At 42.5% G+C, this 13362-nt stretch overlaps 1 protein-coding gene across 1 annotated transcript in view; it reads right to left on the bottom strand.

Annotated features, from left to right (window-relative positions):
- The window catches only part of CDH13 (cadherin 13), a 1013115-nt gene that overhangs the window by 10659 nt on the left and 989094 nt on the right, over positions 1-13362 (bottom strand). Inside the window, exon 12 of the mRNA XM_060130816.1 lies at positions 1758-1991. Within this exon, the coding sequence (XP_059986799.1) occupies positions 1758-1991 (234 nt within the window). The remainder of the gene's footprint in view (positions 1-1757; positions 1992-13362) is intronic.

Raw genomic sequence — 13362 nt, 5'->3', positions numbered from 1 at the left:
TCTCATTGCAGTGGTTTCTCTTGTTGCAGAGCACAGGCTCTAGGCACACAGGCTTCAGTAGTTGCGGCACGTGGGCTCAGTAGTTGTGTCTTGCGGGCTCTAGAGCGCAGGCTTAGTTGTTGTGTCACACGGGCTTAGCTGCTCCGTGGCATGTGGGATCTTCCCAAACCAGGGCTTGAACCCGTGTCCCCTGCACTGGCAGGCGGATTCTTAACCACTGCACCACCAGGGAAGTCCCTTTTTTTTTTTTTTTTTTCAACTGTTCCTTTCTGGGCATAAACAATGCTAAGTACTCAGAAAAAAATTCTGGGACAAGAAAAAGAATTGAGAAGGCATTTTAACTATTAAATAAAACCAGGAGGGAAAAGAGAGTGTGATGACCTGGAAACAAAAACAGCTGAAGTATTATCCTATCCAGAAGGCTACAGCAGCAGAAACAACCAATGTGGATGATTACCCCAGTGAAATGGCAGGTTAACATGAGGAACATTCTCTGATCTCCCGCAAGGAGAGGAGAAACGCTTAAATGAGAAAGTTCCAGCTGGAAAGAACTGGGGATGATTATTCAAATGAGCTACAGTCACAAAAACTAGCAAATAAAACACTAACCCCTCAAACAAGAGAAGGGCTGTTTTAATTAAAAAGAATCAGTGGAACAAAATTCATTCTTTAAACAGCAATAAAATAGACAAACAGGCAAAGAGAATCAATGACAAGAGAAAGACACCAGTCAAATGAGATATGAGATAAGGCCATAACAATACATGTGACATTTTTTAATAGAAAATTTCATGTACGACTGTACAATACATTTTCAAAACTTCATGAAATGGGTAATTCCCCATCCCTCTCAAAAACTGTACTGCTGAAGTAAGATCAGGGAGCCCAGCCCTGACTGGGTCGATCGCAGGGTAAATTCGCTATTGATGGCAAAGTGCATATAATGTGTGAGATCCGGTTTGGGGCTTTATTGTGAGGCAAGGTGATCTTAGTAGCGAGTTCACATTTGCCATGGGGAGGGAGGTGGAGGGGGGGGTTGTGATACAGGGATACTTGTTAATTCAGTACATTGATATTTCAGTCTTAATAAGGCAGATGATAAAGTTTTCAATTTAAATTTTTAAATTCCACCTGTCCATGTGCAGGGACTGGTAGAAAGGGACATTGTTTGCAAGTTTCATAAATGAGGGACAGGACAGATGGGAGAAGATATCAAAGTCGAAAGTCAAAGTCAAGGTCATTTTAGAAAGTCAATTCTGAGATCTGCAGCATAAAATGGAAGTTGGAGGATTAGAGGTTAAGACTTTCTGAAGATTCTCATACTGGTGCTTCTTAGGAAAGCAAGCATAGCATGGAAAATCTCTGCAAAGTGCTGGTGAAAATTAAGGTAGTTAAGGTAAACACAGAGGAGAGGCAGCTGAGCCAAGGCCCCTGGCTTTTGAAGGCTGAAGACTCGGTGGGTGTGGAGTGTACAGTATGGGCTGTGTAGTATACAGGGTACAGCATAGAAAAGAGAGGAAGCGAAAGAGAAAACTTTCATGTTTGCATTTCTAAGGAACAGATATTCAATATTTTTACAAATCATATACAGGTGCTGGTAGGAAAATTGTCAGTATTTGTGATGTGTGAATAGCTTGAAACAAACCATGTGAGGAAACCCGAGAGCATAGAGGAGGCACAGGCTGGGAACAGAAACCACGCCAGGGAAACTAGGCTTCAAAGCTTAAGGGTACCTACAGAATGTTAGGCGGACTTACTGTTGATCTTGGAGATCTTCCAGACTTTATCAGGAACAGTTGGTTTATGGATTTCAAATTTGAAAGGATCTGTATTTGGGTGGAGATCCTTATCTGAAGCTCCCAAAATGACTACGCTGAGGTTTTTGGCGTCATCACAGACCTCCGCTACTGTGGGGTAGATGAAGGGCGCGTTGTCATTCACGTCTTCCAGAGTTATCAGCAAAGTCCCAGTGCCAGTAGCGGGAGGGTTGCCTACAGAGAAAGGGGGGAGATGTTAGCACACAACCGGTACAGTGCAGGAGTCGCTGTCCACAGTACCTTTTCCCAACGTGCCAGATGCCTTTACTGTTGTCACCAGGTTTCAAACAGGACGAACAGGGATAGCTTCCATCTTTGTATAAAGTTCAGTGGTTTAAAAAGCTTTTTTGTATGATCTCTAGGTCCATCCACGTTGCTGCGAATGGCATTATTCCACTCTTTTTTTATGGCTGAATAATAGTCCATTGCATCTATATACCACATCTTCTTTATCCATTCATCTGGTTTTTTTTCGATTTTTTTTTTTAAATTTAAAATTCTGACTCTAAGCCTATTGAGTAAAAACAGTTGAGTGGCATGGATTTCTCTTTCTAACAGGAGGATGCACTGATGGATGCAGCACAAAAGAGCAAGACTTAAAGGTTCAAGATCAAATGGTTTTGGTGGGGGGTGGGGGGTGGGCGGTAGGGGAGAGGGGCACAGATATGAAGAAACCTGTTTGAGACATATGCCTTTAGCGAGAGAGAAAAGAGATTTGATCTTTTTTTTTGTTGATGCCTATATGTGATATCATGACCGTTTTTTCCCAGTTATTAATTTCTAGAGGCCTATACCCATAGTGGGAGACAGTACTTTCCTACATTGTCATATTAACTGGAGTCTGACATCAATTCATTAGGTTTTGGATAATTATGGGTTACTGAAGCAAAGTGGAAAGTATCCTGCATGCATATATTCACTTCTAAGTGAAACTTAATATTATTTGGATACAATATTAAAAAGTAAAAACTGATGTCTTCCCCCTGATATCCATTCATCTGTTGAGGGACACTCAGGTTGCTTCCATGTCTTGGCTATTGTAAATAGTGCTGCTATGAACATAGGGGTACATGTAGTTTTTTGAATTATAGTCTTCTCCAGATATATGCCCAGGAGTGGGATTGCACTTAGATTATCATACTAAGTCATCTATTTTACATTTGGTAGTGTATATATGTCCATGCCACTCTCTCACTTCATCCCGGCTTCCCTTTCCCACCCCACCATGTCCTCAAGTCCATTCTCTACATCTGCGTTTTTATTCCTGTCCGGCCCCTAGATTCATAAGAACCTTTTTTTTTTTTTCAGATGCCATATATATGTGTTAGCATACGGTATTTGTTTTTCTGTTTCTGACTTACTTCACTCTGTATGACAGACTCTAGGTCCATCCACCTCACTACAAATAACTCAATTTCATTTCTTTTTATGGCTGAGTAATATTCCATTGTATATATGTGCCACATCGTCTTTATCCATTCATCTGTCGATGGACACTTAAGTTGCTTCCATGTCCTGGCTATTGTAAATAGTGCTGCAATAAATATTGGGGTGCATGTGACTTTTTGAATTATGGTTTTCTCAGGGTATATGCCCAGTAGTGGGATTGCTGGGTCATATGGTAGTTCTATTTTTAGTTTTTTAAGGAACCTCCATGCTGTTCTCCATAGTGGCTGTATCAGTTTATATTTACACCAGCAGTGCAAGAGGGTTCCCTTTTCTCCACACCCTCTCCAGCATTTGTTGTTTGTAGATTTTTTGATGATGGTCATTTTGACTGGTGTGAGGTGACACCTCACTGTGGTTTAGATTTGCATTTCTCTAATGATTAGTGATGTTGAGCATCCTTTCATGTGTTTGTTGGCAATCTGTATGTCTTCTTTGGAGAAATGTCTATTTAGGTCCTCTGCCCATTTCTGGATTGGGTTGTTCGTTTTTTTGATATTGACTGGTGACTTATTTGGGAGTGATTTCCATTAGTGGGGAAGAAACAAGCTTGAAGGAAGCTGATCAGTGGTTCATGAAGCATGAGAACAGATATCTTAAAAGTTTTTTTTTTCATTTTAATTTTTAATTGAAGTGTAGTTGATTTACAATGTTGTATTAATTTCTGCTGTACAGCAAAGTGATTAAGTTATACATATGTATACATTCTCTTTCATATTCTTTTCCATTGTGGTTTCTCACAGGATTTTGAATATGGTTCCCTGTGCTCTACAGTAGGACCTTGTTGTCGATCCATTCTGTATAGTTTGCATCTGCTCATCCCAAACTCCCACTCCTTCTCTTCCCCAGCCCCCCACCCCTGGCAACCACAAGCCTGTTCTCTATGTCTCTGAATCTGGGGAACAGATACTCTTTAGTGGGGCTGGTGGAAATTTAAATAGATTAATACCCAAAGACAGTTCTAGAGTAAACATTCAAATAAGTATCTGCTAAAATAGGAACACAAATGTAATTAATCATCAGAAGGATGGCTACTTCTAATGGTGGCAGACCATCAACTTTTGTTAGCGCAAGAACTCAAAGGAAATGCGTAATTACTTTGAAGTTGGTTTTTCACTGTCAGCTTTAGTAATTTGGTTGAATTTCTTTACTGAAAAAATATTTTTCTCTTTTTATGGAACTAATTGAATACCTCAGAGGAATCCATTATAATTTTTTCACTCTGAATATAATATGAAGTCATTTGGTACAATGGATGAGAAGGCATTATGAGTATTTGAAATATGGTCATAAGAATTGGCCTTTCGTGAACTTAATTATACTACTGTCTTCAGTTCCCCATGTGTTATTCTCAGGCCAGGCTGGTGATGTCTTTTTCTGAAGTCAAGTAAAATGAGCTTGTTTTTCTTTTGTTGAGAAGGTAAAGACTTGATTCTCAAAATCCTCAGGGAAAGCCTCTCCCAGTTTATATGCACAGGATGGAAAAAAAAAAATCACCATCCAAAATGAAATGTGATTCAATATGTAATGGTTCCTCACGAGCCCTTTGGCTCCAATAGTTCCGGAGGCCCAGGAAATACTGGAGCTTCTAGGTATTCCCTGGCACTCAGCAAAAGTCCCACGGCCCTCCTCTCCCCCTTTCCACCAGCAACCCCAAGCTCCCAAGAGTCCACTCCTAGCTCCCAAGGGATATGGAGCTAGACCTGCACTTGCTCCTCCGGGCAGCTCCTCAGAGGAACCCAGGGCCACATTCTCGGAGGACACATTAAGGCTCAGAGAAAGTCCCACCTCGCAACCTGTGGAGGGATTGCTTGTTTCTGCAAGGGCTTCTGTCTTTATAGTGTCAGGAGAGGGAAGGGTCCCGAGAGATGAACCACTCCTGTCAGTGGGTCTTAAATTGAATGGGAGGTGGGTTCCCCTTTGGAAATCTGATGAAGCTCATGGTCCTGCTTCCAGGGAAACGCACGTCCGTTCATACCGAGGGGTCTGCAGTCACTGGGAGTACTGGAAGTGCAGCCTGGACTCTGAGCATGTTCAGAGCTGCTGATCTAAAACACCCTGGTTTTAGTTGTTGTGAGGCTGAGGTCAGAGAGTTTGAGGACGGGCTCAGATAAACTCCGTGAGCCTCAGGCCTCCTTCTCTAGAGCAAGGGTTAACCTTCGCTTTCTATGTCTGAACTTGCACTGTGTAGCTTGATTCTTACAGGCTCTCATTTCAACCATGAAAGCAAACTAAAATTCCTAAACCATGACTTGGGGTTATTATTATTTTTTGTATCTTTTTCTTATGAGCTACTTTTTATTGTGGTTTTATATATATATATATATATATATATATATATATATATATATATAAAACATTTGCCATTTTAACCATTTAAAAAATTAATTAACTAATTTAATTTTGGTTGCACTGGGTCTTCTCTAGTTGCAGCAAGCGGGGGCTACTCTTCGTTGCAGTGTGCAGGCTTCTCGTTGCGATGGCTTCTCTTGTTGTGGAGCACGGGCTCGAGGTACGTGGGCTCAGTAGTTGTGGCTCACAGGCTCTAGAGCACAAGCTCAGTAGTTGTGGCGCATGGGCTTAGTTGCTCCGTGGCATGTGGGATCTTCCCAGACCAGGGCTCGAACCCGTGTTCCCTGCATTGGCAGGCGGATTCTTAACCACTGTGCCACAGGGAAGTCCCCATTTTGACCATTTTTAAGCGTACAGTTCAATGGCATTGAGTACATCCCCACTGTGCAACCATCACCACTACCCATCTTGAGAACGTTTTCATCTTCCCCACCTGGAACTCCGCCCCCGTTAAACGACAACTCTCTCTTCCTCCCCACAGCCTTCAGATCTTGGTGGGTCATTCATTTTGTTGCAAGCTTTCATGCTGCCAAACAATGGCTTGACATGGGTGAAACGGTCACCATTTTCTTTCCTGGATCTGAATGAGTGAGTCTGTCCCATCAAGAGGACTGTGCCTTGAAGACCACAGAGATGCTCTGACATCGTGAAGTTGTGCTCTGGACCACTGCTCGCTCCCATTTCTGGATTTGTTGTTCCCACTCAGCACTGACAGCTTGTAATACCTCACACATTGATCAGGACAGGAACAAATTGATCCTGCCGCTTGATTTTGAACCAAGACAATTTAACTTGTACTTCTCCACTGTGGTGGTAACTTCCTCATGAGACCGTCGAGTTGGTATCCTGTGCTCAGTGCCAGCTGTCCCGGCCAAACCCTCAGTCTGGCTGGTTCAGCATTTGATGCTTGGGCCTCTGCGTTCTAGGTTTATTCGGGGGCAGAGCTGTGCGTTTTCTAAGAGAAGCAGGATCATGTAACTAATGAAAGTGAGCATTTATGGAGAGAAGTTGAACCCCTCCTGTTAATCAGAGTAAGAAAAGTTCAAGCAAACCAGAGAGGTTGCTGTTTTGAGCCCGTGGGGTTCTACCTTCCAATTTTCCGTCATTTTTTCAGAAGAGGAAACTGGGGCTCAGAAAGATTAAGTAACTTGTCCAAGGCTCTGTAGCATTGGTGGTGTGTCACCTGTTTGAGGGCTGTGGCCTATAAGACACAGTGTTCCCATGCCATGCACACTTTGGGAGCTCTAGCAAGGGAGTGGAATGACTGGTGACTGTAGCACAACCCACCATCTGCGCCAGACTCATCTGTGGAGCTCAAAGTTTAGGTATTTTGCTGCTTGTGGCTGGCATCAAATCAAGTATTGTTAGAAAGGGTAAAAAACAATCTCTGTGCTTTCGTTACTTAAGCGACCAACAATACATTGCTTTTTGTGGAAGGTGGGCGGAGCTAAGGCCTGTACCCAAGGAAACATGTCACACGTGGGTCTCCTGGCACTGCTTTGATGCTGTGGGTGGATGTAATGAGAAGCAGGGCCAGTTTTTTTTTGTTTGTTTTGCTTTTTAAAAAATTATGGGAATGTTATTTTATTCAGAACCCTGACCAAACAGGATTTCCACTTAGGCAAAAAACACTGAAATTTTCTGATATGTTCCATTATTCAGAAGATATATATTTACATATATATATACACACACACACACACACACATATATGATGTGCATGATATAACAGACAAAACCAGTGTGATTCTAATTAAAAGATATATATGATTAGGAAAAAGATTAGAAAGAAATATATCAAAGCCTAAATAATGATTATCTCTCCAGGTAATTAACATTAAAATAATACTTTTCTCTTTTCAATCTTCTTTAATAATAACCATGATTACCATAATAATCAGAAACAGAAATGTAAACTCAAAAGCTATACAGGGATTTAAAAATATTTTTTTCCAATTCCTCTTTCTTTCCTCTAATTGTTTTTACAATGAATTGATATTTAGTAAATTCACAGAGTTCTGCAACTACTACCACCATCTAATTTTAGAACATTTCCATCACCCCAAAAAGAAACCTCGGGCCCATTTGTACTAACTTTTCATACCTACTTCCAGTACTAGACAACCACTAATCTACTTTCTTTTTCTATAGATTTGTGGTTTCTGGACATTTCTATAAGTGGCATCATACAACATAGCCTTTTGTGTCTGGCTTTTTTCACTTAGCATGATGTTTTTGAGGTTCATCCATGTTATAGCAAGAATCAGCACTTCACTCCTTTTTATAGCTGGATAATATTCCATTCAACTGATGGACCACATTTTGTTTATCCATTCACTAGCTAATGGACATTTGGGTTGTTTCTACTTTTTGTCTGTTATGAATAATGCTGCTATGAACATATGCATACAAGGGACCAGATTTTCACATGCTACAATGTCCCTAGACTAGTAAGATAAGACCCCAGTGTATCTCCTCAAGAGAGTCTCCTTAGAAGAATAGGGTCCCTGGTCTTTCCACATTTGGCTGGGCTGGCTTCATATGCAGAGAAGGTTGAATCTCAGCAAGAACTTTCAGAAGCTAGCTCTGAGAAGTAAAGGAAGGTAGTAAATTTTTCTAGTCACTGGGCCTAGAGGCGTGTAGCATGTGTCTTACCTTGGGAATCGTGAATTTTGTATGGGGAATAGTGTGCACAGTGAGGTTGCCTGCTTGAAGAATAAAATGCAGGAAGAGAAAGTGAGAGGAGGGAAAGACAGGAAGCTCATTTCTGAGCTCCACGGGCTCTGAGCATCAGGACTGTTCTCCGTCATCATCCTATTATAATAGGTACCTGGTACCTACCTACCTGGTAGGTTTTTGTGAGTGTGTGGTGAAGGAAAATGCAGTGTTCGTCATAAGTTGCCACACAAGGAGAATGGGTGGCTCACGCTCAAAAAGCCTACACTCCCCTGGTTGAGTTTTGAATTAATTTAGGTTGATTTGAAAAAGCTAAGGATGTGTTGCTCTTTCCATGCATGTAATCATATGTGTTTGTATTTCCATACGTTTCCTTCTATTCTGAGAAAGTGTCCTCCTTTCCCCCACCTAGGGCAGAAACAAGGGTGTGTATAGGATGGGGTCTGTGGAACTGGGGCTCAGAGTAGGGAGTCCACACCAGGAACAAGGAAGGAGACCTCAGCTGGGTGCCTCAGGAAAGCCTGAGGCCTAAACTCTGGGAGGGAAATCAGGAGGATGGGGCAATTCATGAGGAACCACAGTTCAGATGTGGCCCCTGACTGAAGGCTGGGCACCCCTGCTAGATTCTGAGGCTTGTCTGTCAGGGCAGAATGCTTGGGTGGGGCAAGCTACTCCCCCCAAGTTCCTTCCGCATTTCTGGGCATCTGGTGAACCTTAGCTAAGCAGCTGTGAGCAAATAAATGTCACACTTCTTATTTCATGTGAACAGGGCTCTAAGCTATCTTTACCTTTGCTCAGAAATGGGAGTGAACCAGGATTCTTCTCTGTATGGTCCCCCTTCGTATTGCTTAGTTCATCCCTGTGTTCTATTTACTATGGTTTGCAGGATCAGTATTTTACAGATTTTTAATTTTTTTTTGGCAAGTACCCTGTAAGCCAAGAATCTCGTCGCATTTTAATTCATAAGCGTTTTTTATTGCTTTGTTAATAGAGATCTTACCAATCTCATTTTATATTTTGAAAACATTTAATAGTAAACCAACCAAAAACCTGGTAGAAAATAGATTTGCAAACTATGCCAGGTTTCCACGGGTGATACTCGATGTAGAGCTGAGGCAATTATTCACATAATTCAGACTCAAAAATTCTTTTGGAGGAGAAATAATCTGAAACCTGAACTGTTTAAAAAAAAAAATTCCACCTTTTGGCTTTTTTTGTTTCCATTTTACGGACTTTAAAGAAAAGGCCAAAGTTGATTTGAAGGCCATGTTTAAACATGACAGTTTTATTTTATTCATTCAGCCAATAATTATTTATTGGGGCTCTGCCCTGTGTCTTACTGGATATGCACAAAAATCAGCCATACAGGGTGCCTGTTCTTGAAATGTTAGCAGTGTGGCAGGAACAGATATGTAAACAGATGCAGGATAGCACTTTTTTTTGTTTTTTTTTTTGAGGATAGCGCTTTAAGTGGAAGAGACGTGAGGATAAAATGTCACGGGAGCTTGCGACATGGAATAATTAACTGTCTGGGGACAGTTCCAAAGGCTCCATGAAGATGTGGCTTAGAAGCGAGAATACTTTGTGGAGCTGGAGAAGGCTGTTCTAGACAGAGGGGATCGTGTGGCTATTTTGTGGGAATAAGTTTTCATAGACTTTTAAGCAGGATGCTGGCTTTGATAAGAGCAGGGGATGCTGGAGGCAGGGAAAGGAGAGGGCTTGAGTGAGGAGAGAGGGCACAGGAGGACCAGCTGGGCGGCCAGTGCAGTAATGCGGACTGACGATGCGGGATGAGGTGAGGGCAGCCAGGGTGCAAGAGCAGAGGCTGGATTCAGGGGGCTGGATAGACAGTGAGAGCTGGACTGGGAGCGATGGGGCAGGAGCCTCAGTGGGGATGGGGTTCCAGCTTGGGGACCGTGCAGGTGGTGATGCTATTACCCAAGCTGGGGAAGAGGGAATACCAAGGAGTACAAGCTAAGAGACCCCTCGGCAGGATGAACTGAGCTGGCGTAGATGGGCATTGCAGATGGTATTTTAACGCCCGAGTCAGCTTTTCTCCCCAGTAATGTTTGAAAACATCATGTTTAAGATGGTTGATTTGGCTGGTCAGCATGGAAATGTCCTGCTGTCAGGGAGATGAAGGGTGGCTTAAGTCTCCCCACTCAGACAGAAGCTCCATGAATTGATACCCATGTCGAGGGCAGCATTTTCTGGTTAATTCTCTGATTTAGAGCCCTACTCCGAGTGGAGGGCTCTGCAGCCCGTCCCTGCTCTAGAAAAATGCTCAGACCACCACGAGGGTGGTCGTCAGATGGCATGTCATAGTTTGCTTCAGACACTGTTGATTCTGCAATGATAAGTTTAGAAAAATCAGTCCATAACTCAGCTCAAGTGGGTTGACTTAAATATTTAAGTTTTACAATATTAAAGTCCTTACAAAGCACCAGGAATTTTGCATTCCTGATTTCCCATCCTTGTAACAACCCAGCAGGGCAGGTGGCGTTATCCTCACTCTGCAGGTGGGGAAACAGGCTGAGAGGGCCTAAGTCTCATACTGATGGTGGCACAGTGAAGTTGGGGAGCTGGCCCATTCCGAGGGTTAGCAGAGCACCAGGCCCCAGTCTCTCTGTGGAGGGTACTTGTTGCCTACAGATGGCTCTGATCACAGGCTTCCTACTACCAGATCTCAAGAGCTCTTTTATCGGGCCATTTTGTCAGTGACAAAATTGTAGCTAGTATTCTCAGCGTGACTGATATTCTACTGGTACTTGAAATAACAAGGAATGATCACTGGGCCTTCAATTTATTTTTCTTCCTCCATTACTATAACAGCTGAGATAAGGGGTGTTAAACTGGCTTAATTGGGTTGCCATCATAACTAATGGCTTGATTTTATCCAAACTAGCATCTTTTAAGTAGAATTAATCTAAGTCATTTGACTACATCCCCTAAGCAGTCTTGGTTGACCTACACAAAGAGGCATCTTTTTGAAGTTCAGATCCCTGTCATCCCCAGTTTGGGGGCCGTTGTTATCCTGTGGTTTAGTGGTCATTTCACTATGGGGCCGAATAACTTTTTTTCTCTTTTAATCAATTTAAAAGTATTTTGCACAATATTTCAATTTAGAATCACTTTGCGTTATCAGAACGTCTATTATATAGGAGACTGAGGGAAAAGACAGGTTAGGACCTGAGACAGCTTATGAAAAATCATTATCTTAGTCTATTCCATTTTAATTTTACAGCTATTATGCTTGGTTCTCTATCTGGGTCTTCTTGGTAACCCACAGCACATTTTTCACCGACAGACTCAGACATACTTTACACAAGTTGCTAAGTTATGAAAACACGCTGCTGAATTGAGCGATAGCTGGGCTTGTTTCTATGCTATCATTCCCTCATTCTTTTCAGTGAAAATAGATGGGGATGTGACGCTTGACAACCGCATAAAGCCTGCATATGGATGCTAGAGACAGCACGCGCTTCCTGGTTCGAACTATTTTGTATGCACCAAGCCTTAGTAAGAACTAAGAGGGATAATTTTTTTCGTTTTTCTTTAAACTCGCTGCATAGCCTGGGTGCTGGGAGCAAGGGCACTTGAACTTCCTGAAGCAGAGTATGTGTCTTTGGTATTTGGAGTCACAATTTAGAACTTCTCTGAGGGCATAAGAGCCATTCAATAACAATCATGGAACGCTGAACCCTACACAATTTCAGACCAGGAGGAGGAGTGAAAGATGAGGTTACAGGTGAGAAGGAGGTAGGAAGACCAGCCTGATAGAATCCTGAGCAGAAGGCAGTAAGCCAAGAAGCACCAGCCGGCTATGCCTTCCTGCCCATGGCCATCTCCAGTGGGATTCCAAAACTCTTACAAGAAAGTGCTTGTGGCAGTTTTCGGCCCACATAAGACAGTGAGGCTAACACTTGACCTTTCTGGCGATTACCTGAGCAGCAACGATAATCACACTGGGATTTGTCCGGTGTTAATTGCTGCTGCTTTGCCCCCCTGTCAGCACATCTCCAAAGGGATGCCACCTGACTGCATTCCTGAATGTCGTCTCTCCATCTTGGTATTTTCCTTAACAGTCATTTTTTTTTCCCCCTTTCTTAACACATGCCAGAAATTCTGTGTTCGTTTAAGTCTTTAATGAAGGAGTTCCTGTACTCTGAAGGCACTAATCTGGACCACATAAGGTAAGTGATGATATTCGTTTCTAAAGGTAAACTGCTCGCCAACACGGAAGGTCACACCATATCGATTTGTAGGATGAAAGGCTTTACTGTGCCAATCATTCAACCACAGCCATTTCTGCTTTAGCAAAACAAAAGCATTTCCCTTATAATAAAACAATGTTGTTAGGTAATTTATAGCTCATTAAAACCGATAACAGTTTACGAAAAGTGCCTTGTACATCCTTGAGTGTGCTGTGGGTTACAACCTAGCCTCTATCTGTAGGGAGTGATTAGTGTCTTTCCCTCCCCAAATCATCCATAACCCGGGCATTATCAATATTACTGTGAAGCGCGATTCTGGAATCTATATAGACTTGCTTTGGGGCCCCCCACAAGCAAACAGGTCCAAAGAATTTTTAATTTCTATTAACTCAGAACAGATTTCCAGCCCTGTATCTGACTATTTTTTTTTTGACTATTTTTTTACATTCCTCCATTCTGATATCACAGTTTCTAGTCTCTAAGAGGTACCTAAAAAGTATATTCTCTTTCTGTGCTGCCTCACCACTGTTCTGAACTGAATGAGTAGAGCCGTGTGTAGCAGCTATGATGGGGTCACTTCGCTTTTTGCCAAGTGTTGCAGGGACTGCAGAGCGCATGCTTCACCTTGTTCTCTCTGCAGACATCCTGTCATTCACCCCTGCTGGCAGTTTTGCCACCCGCCCACCCCCAGCAGCTGGGGATTGTCCTTCCTTAGAATGACAAGATGCTGAGAGTCTAGCTTTAGGGTAACAGATACTTAGAGAGCACATGAATGGTCACAGCCTCCTGGGGAAGGCACAGTGGACCAGGGACACGCTCTCTGTGTAGCTATATATATATTTTTTCTTAAGTTGTAT

The sequence above is a fragment of the Lagenorhynchus albirostris genome, chromosome 19 (assembly GCF_949774975.1).
Source record: "Lagenorhynchus albirostris chromosome 19, mLagAlb1.1, whole genome shotgun sequence".
Classification (NCBI taxonomy): domain Eukaryota; kingdom Metazoa; phylum Chordata; class Mammalia; order Artiodactyla; family Delphinidae; genus Lagenorhynchus; species Lagenorhynchus albirostris.
Note: the sequence above shows the minus strand (reverse complement) of the source record. Positions and strands in the feature narration are given on the sequence as shown.